The 20,442-nt window shown below is 22.0% G+C and overlaps 1 protein-coding gene across 1 annotated transcript; it reads right to left on the minus strand.

Annotated features, from left to right (window-relative positions):
- Positions 1 to 12,060: 12,060 nt before the first annotated feature.
- LOC122503708 (cyclic AMP-dependent transcription factor ATF-2) lies at positions 12,061 to 20,364 on the minus strand. Its single transcript, XM_043614361.1, has 7 exons — positions 20,045 to 20,364; positions 19,847 to 19,940; positions 19,538 to 19,680; positions 19,170 to 19,459; positions 16,176 to 16,365; positions 14,181 to 14,520; positions 12,061 to 12,884 (listed from the first exon to the last, which is right to left on the minus strand). Exons 1-7 carry the CDS (start codon positions 20,093 to 20,095, stop codon positions 12,490 to 12,492), a joined length of 1,503 nt encoding a protein of 500 aa, XP_043470296.1. The 5' UTR covers positions 20,096 to 20,364; the 3' UTR covers positions 12,061 to 12,489.
- Between the last annotated feature and the right edge of the window lie 78 nt (positions 20,365 to 20,442).

The raw sequence follows: 20,442 nt of genomic DNA on the forward strand, positions 1-20,442 counted from the left end.
AAAACACTAAAAAAAATTGAATTTTACAGAAATTATAAAATAATTGCAGAAATTCAATTATTTTCAAAAGTAATAAAATTCAATTGAGTTTAAAATTTTAAAAAAATCCCAATTATCTTTATAAATAACAAAATTCTTCACAAAAATTCAATTATTTTCAATAATGTTAATAAAATTCTGGTCCTAATTTCAATTATTTTCAAAAATTTTTCTCATTTCAATGATTTTCAATATCTACTATTTTTATAAAATTTTTTAAAATATTATATTATATTTATAATATATTATATTATATTATATTATATTATTTTATATTATATTATATTTTTTTATATTATATTTTTTAAAATTATTTAAAAAAATTTTGTAATAAAATTGTACGCAAACATTTAATTATTTTCATAGATAATAAAAATTTTCAGGAATTCAATTATTTACAAATTTTTTATAAATTTCTTTTGCAATAATTAAATTATTTTTATAAATAATAAAATTTTTTTAAGGAATTCAATTATTTTCATAAAAAATAATTAAAAATTATAGAAAATAATAATTGAATTGAAATGATTAAAATAAGAATTCTTATAGTAAATTGAGGCTCCGGATCTTAAAAGGGCACTTTCCGCATAGACTTTACATGGTGAAAGTAAATTTTAGTATACGGCCGAAGAAAATTTTTGATCAATTCAAAGTAAAATTTACTGGGAAAATAGTGAAATTTATTCTCCAGAAAATAATTAAAAATTGACAGAAATTCCTGTCAGTTTAAATTTACTTATTATATAATAAAAGTTTATTTCTTTATTTATTTAAGTAATAATTTCACTTATATAAGTAATAAAGTTACTTTACTCGTTATTTTCTTGTATAATAATTATAAAATAATTCTAATATTAAAATAATTGTTAGAATGACTTTTATAAACGATTTTAATTTTCTAAATTTTGTACAGAAGTAAAATTAGAATAAATTGTTAATGAAAAAATCTTGCAAAATAATTTGAAAATTTAATTCTCTCATTTTTTAGTTTGAAATTCATTAGAAATTCAATTAGAAAAAAAATTATTTTGAAATAAAAAAAAATTAGAATTTCTTCATAAGAATTTAGAAAAATTTATGAATTTAATTAGAGAGGGAGTTAGAGAGTAAAAATAAATTACTTGCAAAATAGTTGAAAAATTTTATCGTGTCATTTTTTAGTTTAAAACTAATTAGATGATGAAATACATACTTACAAATTAGTTGGAAAATTTTATTATTTCGTTTTTTAGTTTAAAAATTAATCAAAAGATGAAAAAAACATTGAGAAATAAATTCCGAGTTTCTTTAAAAAAATGTAGAAAAATCCATGAATTTAATGAGAGAGAGAAAGTAAAAGATAAATTATTTGCAAAATCATTTGCAAATTTTATTGTTTAATATTTTTTAGTTCAAAACTGATTTGAGATAAAAAAATTATTGTCAATAAATTAAAATTTCTTCAACTAATTTCTATTTCACTTTAATGTAAGTCGACAATAATTAATTAATAGTTTGAAAATTTTATTGTCTAATATTTTCGTTTAAAACTGATATAAAATTGATACTGATATGAATTTCTGAAAATTTTTAGACTTGGAGAAAACTTTTAGAAAGAAAACTTACTTGCAAAATAATCAGAAAAATTGTTCGATACTTTAATTTTTATTTTACTTCAAAACAAATTTGAGATGAAGAAAAATATTTTTTTTTTGTTAATTTTTAAATTTAAAATTAGAATTTCAAGAAAAAAAATTTTTTTCCACTGATTTAAGAACTAAATTAATTCGTTCCCACTGGTGAAATATTCTTAGAAAATTCTCCTTTTTTTGCACTAATCTTTTTTATTGCCCCCATTATTGAGTCGATCCTGAACAAATCCCCACCATTTATCTGATCCAGAGAGTAAGAGCAGAGAATGAATTCTGAGCAAACTCAAACGATTCTCCAACTCGGCTTTTTCAGTTAGTATAGGACATAGTTGGTTTCGTTTTCCGTGCCATGTGCTCCGAAATTATTCTATATACACAGACATATATATTAAGTCTAGAAAAGTGAATTTTTTTTTCTGTTCAATAAAAAACAATTTTATAAAAAAACAACGACAAATAATTATTTAACTCAACAATAAATTGTTTCATTGTGACAAATTAACGAGAGAATAATTTCAGAATTCACAAAATTTCAAAAATAGAAATATATTTTAAGTGTTCCAAATGAAATGTAAATTTAGAACTTTGATTCAGATATTTCCTCAAATTGTGGTCAAATTTCTCAACTAATATTCAATATTTAAAAAATTGTTTCCAATTCACAAAAATTTATTTATTTATTCAAATTAGAAAAAATTTCTCTTTCTCTTGAAAGTTTAACGTTTGTTAAATTGTAAGAAAAAAGAATCATAAAATAAATAACTGACATTTTTTCAAGTTTTTATTTTCCATTTTTACTATTCTCTTCGAGTTAATATTATAATTATATAATATTTCATTTACCACTTTCTTTATATTGTCCAAAATAAATTCAGAAATAAAAGAAATTCTAATCTTACCAAAAAGAAAACGAATTTTAGATAGAAAAAAAATACTTATACTTATTGTTAAAAGTAATTGCGGTTTTGTAGTCACGTTATCGCGGCAAGAGTTTACGGAGGAATTTGAGAGACTTTGATTAGAGTGAGATAAAGTTCGATCAATCGCGGGCGTCATGTCGAAACTTTTATCGCGAAACGAATACAAAGTGGTTTTTGTGAATTGTGAGAGTGTAAGAAAAGGTAAAAAAAAGAAAGAATAGAAGGAAAAAGAAGCTTTTTTTAAATTAATACTTGATTTAAATACGATATACTTGATTTGCAATCATTGGCAGTATATAATAAATTTTTTATAATGTCAGGAAAAACTACGCATTTGGAATCTGACGAATGTCTGGAACGTTGTCTCGTCTCTCTCGTCAAACGTAAAAATAAAGAAACCAGAACGTCTCAAGGCTGCCAGATCGCACATTATTTGATTTTATCTCTCAAACAACTCAAATTCTTCAATTTTAATTCACTATAAAGTTTCTAAAGTACTCCAAAAAAATATTATTTTTGTCAAAGTATGCGTCTTACTTTTATTTTTTTGTCAGTTGATTTGTTATCAATTTGTTCAGATTTTTCTTTCAGAATATTTCTCACTCTTTCTCTTGAAGTGTTTGTTAAATGAATGTAATTAATTTTTATTATTTCTATAATTAATTTCTATTTTTTAATTAATTTCCATTATTTTATTAATTTCCCTTTTTAATAAATTACTATTTTCATTGTATTAATTACTAATTTTAAATTCATTTCTATTGTTTAATTCATTTTTATCTTTAAATTAATTTCTATCTTTAAATTAATTTCTACCTTTAAATTAATTTATATTACTTAATTAATTAACTATTTTGAAATAGAAAATATTAAATTTAAAAATGTTCAACTTTACCGTTCTCGATTATAAATAAAAACAAATTAAATTTTCCCCAATAAAAAACGATTTTTTTACTGAAATAAATTCAATTCACATTATTGATTTTTAATAGAATGAAAAATTCAATTAAAAAAAATTTTTAAGCTCTCAACGAAAAATTAATTTTTAATATGATTTTAAAAAGTCTTTGTTATGAAATTATTAATTTTAGTTTTCTCTTTGTCTTAGTAAATTAAATTTTGAAATAGTTTTTCCTTCACAATCTGAAGTTAATTAGGTAATCTCGAAGTTAAATAACCTTTGCCTCACAAAAGGAAAAAAAAATTTCCAGATAGTAAAGAATTTAGAATATATTCTGTTATCGATTTTTTCTCATATAATTTTTTTAAAAATTTTTTTCACTATTAAAAATTGTTACCTATCTATTATAAATTTTAATAATTAATTTTCTAAAAAACTTTTTAGAAAGTTGAGTGTTTTTTAAAAAAATTTATTATTAAAAAAAAGACTCAGCGTAAATGTGTCTATTAAATTCTCAAGGCTTAAAAGTTAGGTCATGTTGAATATAATTGTTTCTTTCCAAGTTTTCAAATACATTTTTTTCCTTAGTTAGAAAAAAAAATAATTTGAGATTGGAAAAAAATTTTTTTTAGTTGAAATTGAAAAAAAACTTTTAAAATTGAAGAAAAAAATTTTAAAGTAAAGTAGAAGAAAAATATTGTGATTAAACTTTTAAAAAAATCCAAATTATATCTTAAAAGAAAGTTTTGGTGAACAAAATTAAAGAATTCGAGTTATAAATTAATGTAAGTTACAATTTAACTATTTTGCTTTAATTTTTAACTAAAACTGTCGATTTTGTTAAAAACTGAAGCAAAATAGTTTGAGTTTAAATAGATCATTTTTTTTAACACTTTATAGAAATTTATAATAAATTTATTTTCCAACAATGTAGTCTTTTTAAAATTCGTAGCTCTGGGAATACAAGATAATGTAGTCTTCTTTAGAATCAACTGAATGGCTTTACAGTATCTTTCAACAGTTGAAGCAAAGAGAAGCAAGCAAATCAAACCAAGGTTAAAACCTAAAAAATTCTTATAGCATTGTATAATATTCACGCGCTTCACTTAAATTTTAATAGGTTCGTACAAATAGCGGAACGCTCCTTTTCGAGAATAAATTATTCCGATTTTAAATCGCAAAAGGAACATTTCATTTCGAATAATTTTCTCTTATTAAATTATTTCTTTGAAGAATGTTATCCTTTTCTTATCTCTATATTAATTTTGTTAAAAAACTGTATAAAATTAATTTATTTTCATTTAAATAATTTTTTACTTACACTGAAAAAATACAAAGTAACTTTTAGTAGATCCAGAGAAAAATTATATTTAAACCATTTATAATTTATTTGAGTTTAAAAGTATTATTATATTAACCAAATAAAATTTTTTTGCCCTAAGTAAAATAATAATTTTTGATAATAAATTGTACTTAAATCGGAGAAAATTTTAAAAATTAACGGTGAAAATAGTAATAATTTTCTATTAAAAATTGATATTTCCAGATTAAATTTTATAATATTCAAAGTAAATTTCAGTAAAAATTAATCAAATTTACTTCGAATTGACAAAAATTAGGTACTCCAAAAATAGTAAAATTTGCTATTTCTAGAATAATTTTTACTATTTCCAAAGAAAATTTTATTAGAAAAATTTACTATAGAAATAATAATTTTTAATAACAAATTGTTCTACATTCGAGGAAAATGTAAAATATTTTTATACAAAAATTAACTATAAAAATAATAAAATTTGCTATTACAAGTCGATATTATCCAGAGTAAATTTTTTAATATCTGAAGTAAATTTGAACAAAAAATTCAAAAATAAACTTTCAATTTACAGTGAAATTTATTTTGGAAATAGTACAAGTACAATTTGTTACCTCATATAAAAAAATGTCTAAGTTTAATAAACTCTGAGAAAATAATATAAAAGTATTTTTAAGTTTCAAAAAAAATAAAATTTTTCCAAAGTTTGCAAAAAGTAGAAACTTTTTGTTCTTCAAAATAACTAAAAAATTTTCTAACTTACAAAAAGCTGACAATTTTTGAAATTTAGGGAGATTTTATTGATTTGAGGGGAAAAAATAGGGAAAAGCGGAAAAAATGTGATTCTTGATTGTAATTATAGAAATAATTTTTTATTGATATCATACATATAGAATAAATATTTTACAAATCATTTTTCACTTTGGATATTATATTCTCAATTTTTTTTTTCATTTCTTCAAGACACTTGAGAATTTTTCCAGAAAATTTTCAGAGTTATACGCTACTTTTAAAAATCAACAAAAGGATCGTAAAGTTTTTTCAGTCACTTCAAGAATCTTCGAAAGTCATCATGTGTTATTTTAGGTCTTGTTTGAAAGATAACCAGACCTCTGGAATATTATTTCATAATTTTCTAACATCCGACAAACTTCACCAAATGTTCCCAAAAACATTTCCAAGGAATTTTATTCTATATCTTTAGTGGTCTAAATTTTTCAGAAAAATAATCTTTATACAGTCTTTAGGTATAGATATTAGATTCCTTGTCTTAAAAATTCATCATTCTCAAAATATTTTTGTCTATCAAAATTATTTTTCTCAGTATTTATATATTTTTATTTATAATAAAAAACGATTCAAACAATTTTTTTTAATTTACTTTTAATTTGTTTAATTTGTTTAATTTCTTTCCTTATTTAATTTTTATTATTTTATTTATTCAATAAATAATTATTATTATTAATAAATTATATATTATTTATAAACACCTACTTATAATAAATATTAAATTGAGATTAATATATAATTATTATTAAATTTTTACATATAATTATTACTTTAGAGACTAAGGGCGTTTATAAAAAAAATACTGTTTTTTGCTTTTTTTAAGTTTTTAGATATCCATAACTATATTTATTAGTTTTGTCCAATCAGAGCGGAAGTTTCTGAAGATAAAAAAGAAAACAAGAACGGAAGAGTAATTACAAAGATGAATTCCAAACTTTACTCATAGTTCTAGGAATACATGTGTGTACGATTCTCTCTCTCTCTATCCTATCCGAATGAATTATTCACATAGAAATTCCTCTTCTGTCAGCAAATTCAAATTAAATATTTCTCAAACAGTTTTTTCCCCTAAAGTTTATTTACATCAAATGTCTGAAATTTTTACGCGCCAAAAATAAAAAAAAAGTTCTATTTTTTTAAAAAAATATTTTGTATTATTGTTATTTCACAGTATAAATAAATATTTATTTAACAATAAACAATAAGAAAGTATTCATAGAAACTAATTATATTTAATTAATTAAATAATAATCATTAAATAATAGTAAATAAAATTCTCGAGCGTAGTACAATTTATTATTAAAAATTATTAGTAAATTTTACTTTACGTCTGAAGTAAATTTTTCTATTTTTTATAATAAAATTTCCTTCGGAAATAGTAAAAATTATTCTGAAAATAGCAAATTTTACTATATTTTTGGAGGAATTTTCACTAAGTCTTAAGTAAATTTTACTAATTTTTACTGGCATTTAATTTTAATATTATAAAATTTAATCAGGAAATAACAGTTTTTAATATTAAATTTTACTATTTCCACTGTTAATTATTGTATAAAAATTATTAAAATTTTCACCGATTGAAGTACAATTTGTTATTAAAAACTAATATTTACAGAGAAAATGTTCTACTTCTAAAGTAAATTTTTTTAATTTTCATAAAGGAATTTTCTTCAGAAATAGTAAAAGTTTTTCTGGAAATATTAATTTTTAATAATAAATTTTACTCTTAATAATAATAATAAATAATAATCATTTTTAATTAAACAATTATTTAACAATTGTATTTTGTAAGTTATAATAATTAAAAAATAAATGAAAAAAAGAATAAAAAAATAATTTACAAATTGTAAGAAGAAATGTATCATTAGAGTCTCTAAAATTAAAAAAAAATTTGGAAACTAATTATTTTTTTCTATTGCAGAGTCATGGATCATGGAAACTTTACTTAATAAGGAAATGACAATCACAAGAGGACATTTAATATTTGAAGAAAGTGCCTAAAGCCCCTTATCATTCTCATGTCCGGTGGTGAAGTATTAGACGACTGGACGGAGAACTGATAAGGGCCCGAGGGTTACAGAATCATCGTTGGATTGTGTACAAAACGCAACAATATTCAATTATTATATCTTACAATGACTCAAACTGCTCACAACATTATTATGAGGAATGCCATTTATCGACTTCTGCACAAATATTGTATATCTAATATAATAATAGTAATGACAATGGTATGGAAACAAATCTACAAGAGAGAAGAGGACAAAAAAGAACAAAAAGAAAAATTTACCATTCTGCATGTTCTGAATTGTAATTTTCAAATAAGTAAAAAAAAAGTTATGAATTATAAATATTACTTGTAAATAAAAAATATACCGTCAAATGGGGTAATTAGTACACCAATAAAAAAAAATTTTTTTACTCAGCGCTAACTAGACTTTTTATTTGTTTCAAATAAATTTTATTTGGTTTAAATCAGGGACTTTCACGAAAAATTCGTGTCGTATCGTGTCTTGGCACGACACAAAGTTCGATTGGTATTTCGTGTCGTGTCAAGGCACGACACGGACACGAATTTTTGTGTTATTTCGTGTCCGTGTCGGTCCCTGGTTTAAATAAAATTTTATTTGTTTCAAATAAATGTTATTTGCTTCAAATAAATAATAATTTGCTTCAAATAAAAAAGTTTTATTTATATCGAATAAAATTTATATTCAAAAGAAATAATTAATTTATAGAAGGCTCTGAGGCAAATATACTTTTATTTAACTCAAATGAATTATATTTGGTTTAAATCAAATTTGTTTCTGGGTGTAACAGTGGGGTAATAAGTAACAGGACTTTAAATTTTAATTCAGGATATAAATTGTCGATATCAATTGTTTTTGTTGTCCGATCTTCGTGAGTCAAACATTTACGAAAAATGTACATATTAAAAAAGTCGGAATACAAAAACGTCTATAATAAAAATCCTGAATCGAAATTTAAAGTTCTGTTACCTGTTACCCCATTGTTACTAATTGACCCATTTGACGGTTAGCACCTTCTAGAAAATTGTAAATAAAAAATTATAACTCTATTTTTTAGTAAAATTTCACTAATTTCTAATCATCTGATTCATTAATAGAATTACCTATAGTGAACCTGTATTATCGACTTAAAAGAAAAAAGTCTTCTAAATTATTGTAGTTAAATTGTACACTGAAAAAAAATTTATTTGATTTAATTAACCGATCTCTTGACTATTATCAAATAAATATTTACTTGAATCAAATAATTTTTATTATTTAACGACGTTTATCTAGAGAAATACAAACTTTACAGAAAACCTAATCAATTAATATTTGAAAAATTGCAATTGTATTATTAATAGAATTTTCTGGAAGAAGAAATATTAATTAAAAAGAAATTTAAACCTACAAAATTTATTTGTTTATACAATTAGCTTATTCTCTTCAAAAAATAATTCTCTACGTCACCATAATAAAAAATTCTATCGAAAAGATATGACAAAAAAATTGGATTATGTCTAAAATATAAATAAAAAATAAATATAAAAATTTATAAATAATATTATAATAAATATAAAATTTATTTATTGTAAATTTCGTTTCTTTAAAAGTTGATATTTCTGCGTTTTTCTAGAAAACACTATTAATATGAATATTTTAATTATTTAAATGTTGAGAAATTATTTTTCTAGAGGTCAGACAAGTTTTATTTACTGGAAAAATTGCATTATTTAAGAATTAATGAAGGTACTTTTATAAAAAATTAAATTGACAAAAAACTTTTACAGAAATTAATTTGCAAAATTAAGTGAAATAAATTAAAAAACTACAACTTTTAAGCCAAAAAGAATTTTTTGTATTATCTTCATTAATTCTTAAATAATATATAATTTTCTCATTTTTTTACTGATTGCTATAGTAAAATTGTTATTGAATCATTTGGCTAATATTCGAATTATTCAAATTCAATTTACAATTTTCTTTATCTTCATTATAATTTATTTTGTTTGCAATATTTTTACGAATGTACAGAAAAAATTGTTTTTCTATAATAATATTGCATTATATTGATAATAATATTATTAAAAAACGGTTCTTAAACAATTTTATTGCATTATATTGTTATTGAATCATAATTTAATATTTAAATCTATATAAAAAAATATGCGGTTAGATGTAGGGAAATTGTAAATGAGTTAGCATAGATTTAAGCTAGTTTATAAAATTTGTATTGAAATTCAATTTACAAATTTTTTTTACCTTCCCAATAATTTATTATTTTGCGATAACTTTATAAAGGTCCAGAAAAAATTGTAATTTTATTGTAGGGGAGAGGGCCCTAAGGTGGTCACCCATCTTTTGAACGACTGTAGATTTCAAATGGAATTATATATAAAGGTCAATAATACGGCGTTTGAAACTTTATCTTATTACCTATAACTTCCTATCATTAAGTTTTTTTCATTTCATTAATAAAAAAAAAGTTGAAAATTCGACTTTTAAAAAAGTGGCCCCAAGGTGGTCACCATACAAAAATTCACTAAAAAAGTTTTAAAAAAATGTAAAAAACGTATTATTAAGTTGTTTATTTAATATTAATTGTTTTTTAGGATCACAGAAACATATTACCTATTTTTTTTGCACTTTGTCCTTTCGTCAAAAATGATACTTTTTGTGTATGTATTAGACAGGTAAAATTTTGAAAATAATTCTATTTCATTATTATTCATCATAAAACTTAAAAATTGATAAAATTCACATTCACAGTGATAAATGTTGATAAATATAACGTATAAACACATTTTCATAAAAAATCAAAAGCGACCACCTTGGGGCCAAAAAGTGTCCACCTTAGGGCCAAGAAACAATTTTTTAAACGTTAATGAAAAAATTTTTTAAAGCACAATATTAATTATATTTATTTGGAATATTATTGTACGATATATGAAGATAATTTATAACGATTTTTACTAATTTAAAATGGTTAATTTCGATGATTTTAACACGCTGAGAAAAAAATTTCTCGATCATTTAAAAACAGAAATTTTACGACGTTCACGTTACAACGAGACTCATACGACTATTTACCTCAAAACTTTACTAAAATCTTTGTCTTCTCAAATAATAACAATAACAAAAAAAAATTGGAAGATACTAACTAATATACAAAAATTTTCTTAGGGTGACCACCTTAGGGCCCTGACCACCTTGGGACCCTCTCCCCTATTATATTTCAATTTTATATTTTTATATAAAATATAGAATCAAATTTGTAAATCAGATTTAAACCATTTTGAAAATAACAATTCAATTCAATTTACAATTTCTTTTGTCGTCATTATAATTTATTTACAATAATTTTATGAATATCAGAAAAATTCGTATTCTATTGTATTGCATTGCATTGTTATTGTAACATAATTTTATCTTTATATGTATAAAATATCAAATTTTAAAAATTTTGTATAATAAGAAGTGTTCAATTTTTTTTATCTTTATTATAATTTCTTATTTATTTGCAATACCTTTGTAAAGATAGAGAAAAAAATTGTAATATCATATTGTTTTGTTCTTGTATTATAACAATTATCTTATAATTATATTGTTATTATATGTAAAATATAGGATAAAAGTTATAAATATTTTTGCAGAAAAATAATTTAAGGTCCCGATAAAAAAACGATTTATAATTTTTTTAGGCAATAAATAAAAAATAAAAAAGTTTTAAATCACATTTTTTGGAGGAAAATTCTCGTATAATCTTTATACAAATACAAAATATAGTTACAAGAAATTAAAATTTATTTAAAATCCTTTTTTTATTTAGAAGTCGAAAATTTGGAGTATTAAAGAATTTTTGGTAGAAAAAATCTAAATTCGTATTGAATTTTGTATAGATTTTAAATTATTAAAATTCAATTTATCATTCAATTTATTTTTATGACAAGTAAATAATTGTAATTCTGACAGTTCAACTGAAACGGAAGAAGCATGTAATTATTTAAATTTATTGAAATAAACGATCTTTTAATATAAATAAAACTTTATTCCCTCCTTTCAAATCGAAATATTTTCTAAAAATAAATAATAATTTTTTTATTTATTAAATTATTTATTAGTTATTGATTAATTTTTACATTTATTAACAATTTTCCGTGTATTTCAATAAATAAATAAATATTAAACAAGTTTTACAAAATATAAAGAAAGTTATAAAAGATTATTTAAAGAAATGTAAATGTTTTATTTTTTTTTATTATTATTTTTAGTTATAATATAATATACAAATTATCTGATAATTGACATTTCGAAAAATCAAAAAAGTTGACAAAAATTATTCAATAAGAAAATAATCAATTATTTACATTATTTCAAAATAACAGAACAAAAGACCAAAAAAAACAATTAATAAAGTATTGCGCCAAAATAAATTTTTAATCTTTTATCGACTAATAAATATATTAAAAAAATTATTAATTACTTTAGTAATTAATTTATGAATTTCAGTCCAATTTTTTTATTACAATACAACTCTTTCATTTAACTTTCCTAATAGAATTACATAACTTAATTTTATAAAATAACTTCTTTAAATGATTTTATAATAACGAATAAATGAATGCATCTATGTACAAATGAAAAAAATTTAAATCGTAAAATTTATACATTTTAAATGAATAAAAAAATCCTTAATGTTACAAAAAGAAGAAAACTTAAACAAAAAACTGAAGGTACATTTTAGTAAATAGTTATAAATAGGTTTTTGAGTATTTTGCAGATTATTTTTTTGAACAGCTTTTTTGAGAGCATTAATCTCATAAATGGACTTTTTCTTTTCTTTTTTTAAAAAAGGCAAACGGATAAGTAAAAAATGAGCGAAAAAAATTTACGTTCCCGTACTTTTAGAAGCTGCATTCTGCACGTGAATTACAGGATTTATTTGAATAATTCCTCTTGATGTTGTTTCATTTATTTTTGACGGTGAATTTTCAGTTATTAAAAATTGCTTCTCTTTTTCATTATTATCAATCCACAATGGAACTTCACATATTTTTAATGCTGGCAATTGTTTGAAGACTCTCACCTTCGATGTATTTCTCTCAATTTGAATGTCATTTTTTGGTAAAATTGTCGGATTCTTTGTCAATAATAATTTCTTCGCTGTCGATTGACTGTCCACTGATGTTGACGTTCGTTTCAATGATGTATCAATAATTGGCGAAATAATTTCAGGACTAGTTGTTATTATATTCACTCTCGATCCCACGACAATACTGTTTCCTTTAAACAGAAAATCAATTTCTTTATTGTTTTTTATATTTTATCTACATTTTATAATTCTATTTTTCTGTAATCTTTTCAATTTTAACTTTTACTCAATTTTGTTAATTTGCAATTTTAATTTTTATTAAATTTTGTAATTCGTAATTTCGACTTTTATTAAAATTGTTTAATTTTTACTCTTTTAAACATTTTTAAATCAAATTTGTTCATAATCTTTTTATTATAATTTACTGTCAAATATCTGGAATTTTTATTAAAAGATTTTGAAATGAAATAGACAAATTTTAAATCATAAAAAAAATTTTAAATACTATTTATTTATTGAGAAATTTTTATAGACATAGAATTTTAAAAATAAATTCTTGCCGTTATCTTGAGAGTGCTTTAAAAATAAATGTGTCAAATTTAATTTTTAATTTAAAACTTGAAACAATCTTTGAATATATTAAATGAATTTAGATAATTTTAACTTTCAATTGATTGAATTGGGAGTTTTATTAAAATTATAATAAATATTCAGAAAGACTAATTAAATTTTGAATCAAGGAAAAATTTTCAATAATTTATACTTAAATCAATTAAATCATTTATATTAAAAAAAGGTGAAAATTTACTTCTGTGCGGCATTTTTTACTAATTTAAAAATTTTATTTATTTTAATATTAAATTAATTCATTTTTGTTAAAAAAAACTGTGAAAATTTACCTCTGGTATTTTTTAATTAATTTAAGCTCAAAAATTTTGAAAACGAATTTTTTTAAATAATAAATTTTCCTTCAACGTTATTGCAGTTTTTAAAAATTAATATAAAAATAATTTTCAAAGGAAATAAAAAAATTATAAATCTAGTAATAAACTGATAAAATTTAAGATAAATTTTACCATAAAATTCGAACACTTCACAAATTTTTTACTCGTGGAATTTTATAAATTAAAGTATTCTGTTCTTTAAAAATAAATTGTACTTAATAAATTTGAATTTTTTCTTGTTTAAAATAAAATTTTTAATTAATAAACTTTTATTAAAAATTGTTCAAATATTTTGGGCTCATAGATAATTCAATACCAATTTTTTTTATTGATTCTCGAGTGAAATATTTCTCGAATTAATTAAAAAAATGTATTTTTCTAATTAAATTAAAAAACGTAAAGAGGTCAAAATTGTATTTTAGAAATTCTCTTATGACAAAAAAAGAAGAGAAGAAAAAAAATAGTGAAAATAAGAGGAAAATCATAAAGTCTTCTTTTTGATTCGAGTCATTAAAATTCACTGACGAAAATTAAATTTTTTACCTTTTTTCATTGCCTTTGTAATAGCGCAGTCTTTGTGAGCCAAGAGGAGAGTCTTCAACTTAGCGACCTCACTCCGTAAAGCGCTCACTTCCGCTTGTAATGAAGTATTCTTCTCGTTAACACTTTTTACCGTATCTTCTAATTGTTGAATCCACGCTTTTCTCTTGGCTCGTGACCGCATTGAACTCGCGCGATTTCTTTCCAGAAAATCTTGCTTCTTATCGTCAATATCCTTCCTTCTATTCTCCTTGGATGAATTTTTCTTTCCCTTCTCCGATTCTTTATCATTTCTCTCGTTTACAACTTCATTTGAACTTTTATTTAAAGCTTGCTTCAATTTCTAAAATTAAAAAAGCGAATTATAAAAAAAAGAACTTTATTCTTTCCTTACGTCAATGAAATTCGCAACGTCTGCGATTGAAAAGTAAATAAATGACTGAAAAAAAAATATTACTTACAAAAAGTCAAAATTGTTTCCGAAATTTGTATTAAAAACGATTGATCAAGAAATTAGAAATTAATAAATAAATTAAAACAAAATTAAAACAAAAAATGATAAAAATTGGCATAGAAAAATATTTTTCTTCTAAATAGTAAATAAATGTTTTATTAAAAAAAACAATAATAAAATAGTTTACAAAAAATGTTATTTTAAGTTATTCATCAAGAAATATTTTCATTCAGAAAAAAATTAACAAAAATTTGCACCAGAAAATGTTTTCTTTTAAACTATAAAAAAAAGTGTTCTTTTATGAAAATGAACAGTAAATAATTATTAATTATTCATGAAATTAATCAAAGCTTTTTCAGAAGAAAATTCATAAATATTTGTAATATAAAACATTTTTCGATGCAAATTTTTATGATTTTCTTTCTAGAAAAACTTACTGAAGTTTCTTAATTATTTTTTAATAAACATTTTTTAAAACAATTTTATTGCCTTTTTTGTCTAATATACTTTTATAATTATTTATAAGAAAAATAATCTTCGATGTAAATTTTAATGATTTTTTTTTCTGAAAAAGCTTCTTGTAGTTTCTTGATTAATTACTTTTAATTAGAAATTTTCCTAAACAATTTTATTGTTTTTTGTCTACAAAACATTTTTTTATGATTTATAAGAAAACATGTTTTTCGATCCAAATTTTTAACCAAAACAATAAAATGTAAACAATTTTATTGTCTTTTTGTCTAAAAATTTTTTTTTTCATAATTTATAGGAAAAAATATTGTTTGATACAAATTTTCGTTTTATTCTCCTTCACTATAATTACTATTTCTCGAACGTAAAAGATTGATTAATAATTCTCCAGTCAAAAAATAATATAAATTTGAATCAAAAAATAATTTTTCAAAATAGAATTTATCAAAACTTGGATCGAAAAATATTTTAAATATAAATTTTGCAAAAAGTAAGTTTTTCAGAACTTTCAATTAAAATTTTTCAAATAACTAACTTCTTCACACTGAAATAAAATTGTATTTAAATCAAATAATCGATTAGTTGTCTATTATAAAATAAATATTTACTTAAATCGAATAAATTTTTATTTGAACAAATGATTTCAGTATTTGAAACAAATACCATTTAATTGACTCCAATAAAAATTATTTGATTCATGTAAATATTTATTCGATAATAGACAATTTATCGGTTATTTGAATTAAACACATTTTTTTATAGCAGAACTTTCAATTCAAATATATGATTTAAAATTCAATTATTTATAAAAATTGTAAACTTTTATAAACTTCAATTATTTTTTGAATTTCTTAGTAAAATTATTCATTAAATAATTTTTAAGGAATAATTGTACGATAGTTCTTTAAGAGGTCAATTCCCTGACCAATTTTTCTTTCCCTTACTTTTCCCTGAATTGTGACAACCATATAAATTTTTCTAAATCGACCACTAAACTTGTGAATTTCACCAACGTCTCTCCTTTTGAAAAACAAAAATTTATTTAATTTATTTGAAAAAAGAAGAAATTTTACCATTTTTGCAGCCGACAATTTGGGCATTTGATGACTTTGTGAAACTTGATTGGTTCCTTTTAGAATGAGATCAGTACTTAGATTATGATTTTTATTTACACTATTTTGACAATCCGGTGCAGGAACTGCAGATAATTGTAATAATTTACCATCAGATGTTTTTAACAGCAACTGAATTTCATCGATGGATCTACAAAAATATTAAAATTCATTGTCATCGACAGATCTCAAGGAATATTAAAATAATTCAAACAAGTTGTTCATTTCATGACCATTTAGCTTCCTCAACATATAAAATATAAATTCGTGACGTAATTCACTTACAAAATTTTAGCAAACTCCATCTAAACATATGTATAAAATTAAATTTATCGCATAGAATCGGGATAGAATCCAATCAAACATATAAAATATTTACTAAAGTTAATAATATATTCATTACTTCATTTTAGGTACAAATCTCCATGAAAACCAAATTATGATTTTTCAAAAGCATAACAATCAAAGCATACATTCTTCTTAAGGAAATTTCTTTTTGATGCAGCAAGATATATTCATAAATTAAATGTAATTATATTGCGGTTTGTGAACTTTTGCAATTCGAAATGATTCGAATTTTCTGTTGTCGAGTCGATTAATGTTCGGTTCGACTCGATTAAATGCACACCTCTATTTCATATGCAAATTCCTTCTTTTTTTTTATGATAGAATAATCATTTAAAAATATTAATATTAAATAAATTATGAAAAAATACAAAATTTGAATTTTTTGTGAAAAAGAAAAATTTCTATTAATTTTATAAATTTTGATAAAAAATATACTTTGTATACATCAATCGATTCGTTTTCTTGTCAGGAATGTAATTTTGAGAATAATTAATTAAAATATTAACAAATAAAAAAATTATTTACAAAAATACAAAAAAAAATTTTTTTTGAATTTTAAAAAAATTGTAGGTATAAAAATTTTTTTTTAGATATTTTTGAAAATCCTTGTGTCAGATTTTAGGTATTAATAACTGCAATAAACCTGCAAAAATTCAAGACAATCCATCAAAATTTGCTTGAGATAATTTGTACACAATTTTTGTGACATACACACACACACACACATACATCTGGACATTTGCTCAGAATTGAATATACATATGTTATAGATGAAAATGAGTCCATATAACCTTCTTTTGAAAAATTGAAAATCGTCACGAATGCAAAGCTTCCTTATGAGGAAGCAAAAAGAAAGTAACAAAATTAAATTTCATCGATGGACCTATAAGAATATTAAAATTAATTTCCATCGATGAATCTCAAAGAATAATAAAATTCAAAAAAGAAAACAATAAAATTAAATTTCATCGATGAATCTACAAGAATATTAAAATTAATTTTCTTCATCGATGGATCACAAAGAATATTAAAATCCAAAATATAAAATAAAATAAAATTTCATCGCTGGATCTCAAAGAATATTAAAATTCAAAAAAGAAAATTAAATAAAATTTCGTTGCTGGATCTCAAAGAATATTAAAATTCAGAAAATAAAGTAAAATAAAATTTCAACGATGGATCTCAAAGAATATTAAAATTCAGAAAATAAAGTAAAATAAAATTTCAACGATGGATCTCAAAGAATATTAAAATTCAAAAAAGAAAATTAAATAAAATTTCATCGCTGGATCTCAAAGAATATTAAAATTCAGAAAATAAAATAACAAAATTGAATTTCATCGATGGATCTCAAAGAATATTAACCCTAGAAGGAGTAACCGGAGTGCCTGGACACCCCAAGCAAAATTTAAAGTATTCCCATGGCTTAACCAATAATTTTTTTACGCTCAAAACCCGTTGATAATTTAGTTTGAACCTCTGGTCTGGACACCCCAGTTACTCCCTAACGTTAGAAAAATTGTCAAGATAAGTAAATTCAAATTTAAAAAAAAAATCGTTTTTAATCAGTTAAAATCATCTGATAAAGTATAAATTGATAGGTTATGCATGAAAAAGTTGTATTTTATAAAAAAGAAACATTTTTATACAAAAATTCTATTTTTATGAAAAATAGACATTCTGTATTTGTAACAACTTATGAAATTTGAGTTAAGATTTATTAAAAATTTATGTGCTCTCTCTACAGTCAGAAATTAAATTCTAATACAGAAAAATGTAGTATATGACAGTCAAATTTAAATTATAAATTATATATTGTTAATAATATTTTAACATATATTAGAGATATTATGAATTGTTAATTAAAACTTTGATTAAATATTAATTTACAGAATCATTTCATAAGTTATTAATTTTAATGTTAATATATTCAGATATATTAAATTTGTAAAATTTTAAATTTATAACACCATTTTTAGTAAATATTAATTGTTTAAGACCATTTTATAGTTCATTTTTATGATTTTCACTATTCGTCAATTGTCTTTAATTTCTTTCACTTCAGATGTTCAAATAATTATGTTTTTTGGAAGTAATACAAAAACTGATTTTTTCCCCTAAAAAGTGTATCTATTTAACTTTAAAAATCTAAAATAGTTTTTAAATTAGTCAAATTTTTAAGAAACTACAACGTTTTTTGTGAAAAAAGTCAATTTTGCAATTTTTTGGTGTTTTTTTTTGGGTTTTTATGGTTTTTTTCAAAATTTTTTTAATTTATCAAAATATGAATAATAATATTGTCTTCCTTACTAAAAAACCAATCAATTCATTATATAATATTTTTTTTACGTCAAATAGAAACCTTATAAAACAAGTTTAAAGCGTGGGGAGTCGGGACACCCCAGTTACTCCTTAGAGGGTGAGTAAATTAACGTACTCCTTCTAGGGTTAAAATTCATAAAATAAAATAAAATAAAATTTCTTCGATTGATCTCAAAGAATATTTAAATTCAAAAAAGAAAATAACAAAATTGAATTTCATCGATGGATCTACAAGAAAATTAAAGTTCAAAAATATTAAAATAGAAAAAAATTATTTGAACTCACAATGGCGTGGGTGCCGGTGCAATAGGAATTTTTGGCACATACAACGCATCTGCCTCCTGAACAACAATTCTCTCTGTTGTTTGAATACTATTCTTACAAGTAGTTGTAATTTTCAATTTCTGTACTATCTCCTCATCTTGTGAATTTTTCTGATTCACTTCAGTACTACTGCAAATTTTAGTCTCTGAACTTTTTTCATTTGAAGTTTCAGTAATGGTTACAGTAGTCGGACAATCGACATTATGCGGAAATATGTGAGGAGTATTTAGAGAGTCATCTGTAATTGTCACCTAAAAAGAAAAAAAAAGAAACAAATTCAAAAATAGTGCCAAAATTCTTATTATTTTCAAATTTCATTTCTCACATACTTCTGATACTGAAATCGATCCAGTTTTCCCCTCGACAGCTCTGCGGAATGTTTCTTCAAAAGGATTTACATTCTGTAAATCTTGAAATAAACCCACTTCCTCACAATTTCTGATAAATCTCGTAGGTGTTGGCGTTTGATCAACTAAAACATTTTCAAAGACCATTAAATCAAAAATATAAAGATTCTTTTTAAACAAATTATTACTTGAAAAGTAGTTTATTTTCCAGGCTCAAAATCTAAAGTGTAAATTTTATTTCCAAAAAAATTAATACTCGAAAAGTATTATAGAAAAATTAAAACAACTTACCTATAAAACCATTGCATTTGCCATTCATTCCAAAATTCAGAATCATGTCATGTTTCTTCTTATGAACTGTTAAATGATCTTCATTGGTAAAACTCTACATAATACAAAAATAATTATTACAATTATTATAATTATTACAATTATCAATTGTAATTTTATACAAAAAGAGTTCTTTAAAAAAAACAAATCCTTTCTTACCATATTACATCCCGGCGAAGGACACGCAAAAGGTTTCTCCGAATCATTCATTGTAAAATTAAATTTTCAATCACCTTATAGAGAAAACAATAACAATCACCATAAACATTTAAAAAATCAAAACAGTTCCACTTTAAATAACACTTATGGTTTTACCACCAAATAATATGCTCCGAAACATATTGAATTTCATTTCGAAAAGTAAAATTTGTGCCTTATTATTGTTCGGTAATTTGTGCAAAAAGAAAATATTTGTTTAATTTAAATTTTCTGAAACTACATAACCTATTAACTACTATACAGGAATGATTCCCATAAAGTAGAATAAAGACAGTCAACTCAATTCTTAAAAATTTTCTTCTGCATTCAGTGCCACAAACACAAATTCTCGAAACTAA

This window comes from Leptopilina heterotoma, unplaced genomic scaffold (genome assembly GCF_015476425.1).
Source record: "Leptopilina heterotoma isolate Lh14 unplaced genomic scaffold, ASM1547642v1 Lhet_27, whole genome shotgun sequence".
Taxonomy (NCBI): domain Eukaryota; kingdom Metazoa; phylum Arthropoda; class Insecta; order Hymenoptera; family Figitidae; genus Leptopilina; species Leptopilina heterotoma.

Bases quoted from the DNA above. Each gene is read 5' to 3' on its own strand.
- LOC122503708 (XM_043614361.1), bottom strand. From the start codon at position 20,095: ATGAATGATTCGGAGAAACCTTTTGCGTGTCCTTCGCCGGGATGTAAT. The intron at 19,460-19,537 runs GTATGTGAGAAA...TTTTCTTTTTAG, and splicing joins GATCGATTTCAGTATCAGAA to GTGACAATTACAGATGACTC. The intron at 12,885-14,180 runs GTAAAAAATTTA...TTCTGTTTAAAG, and splicing joins TACAAAGGCAATGAAAAAAG to GAAACAGTATTGTCGTGGGA.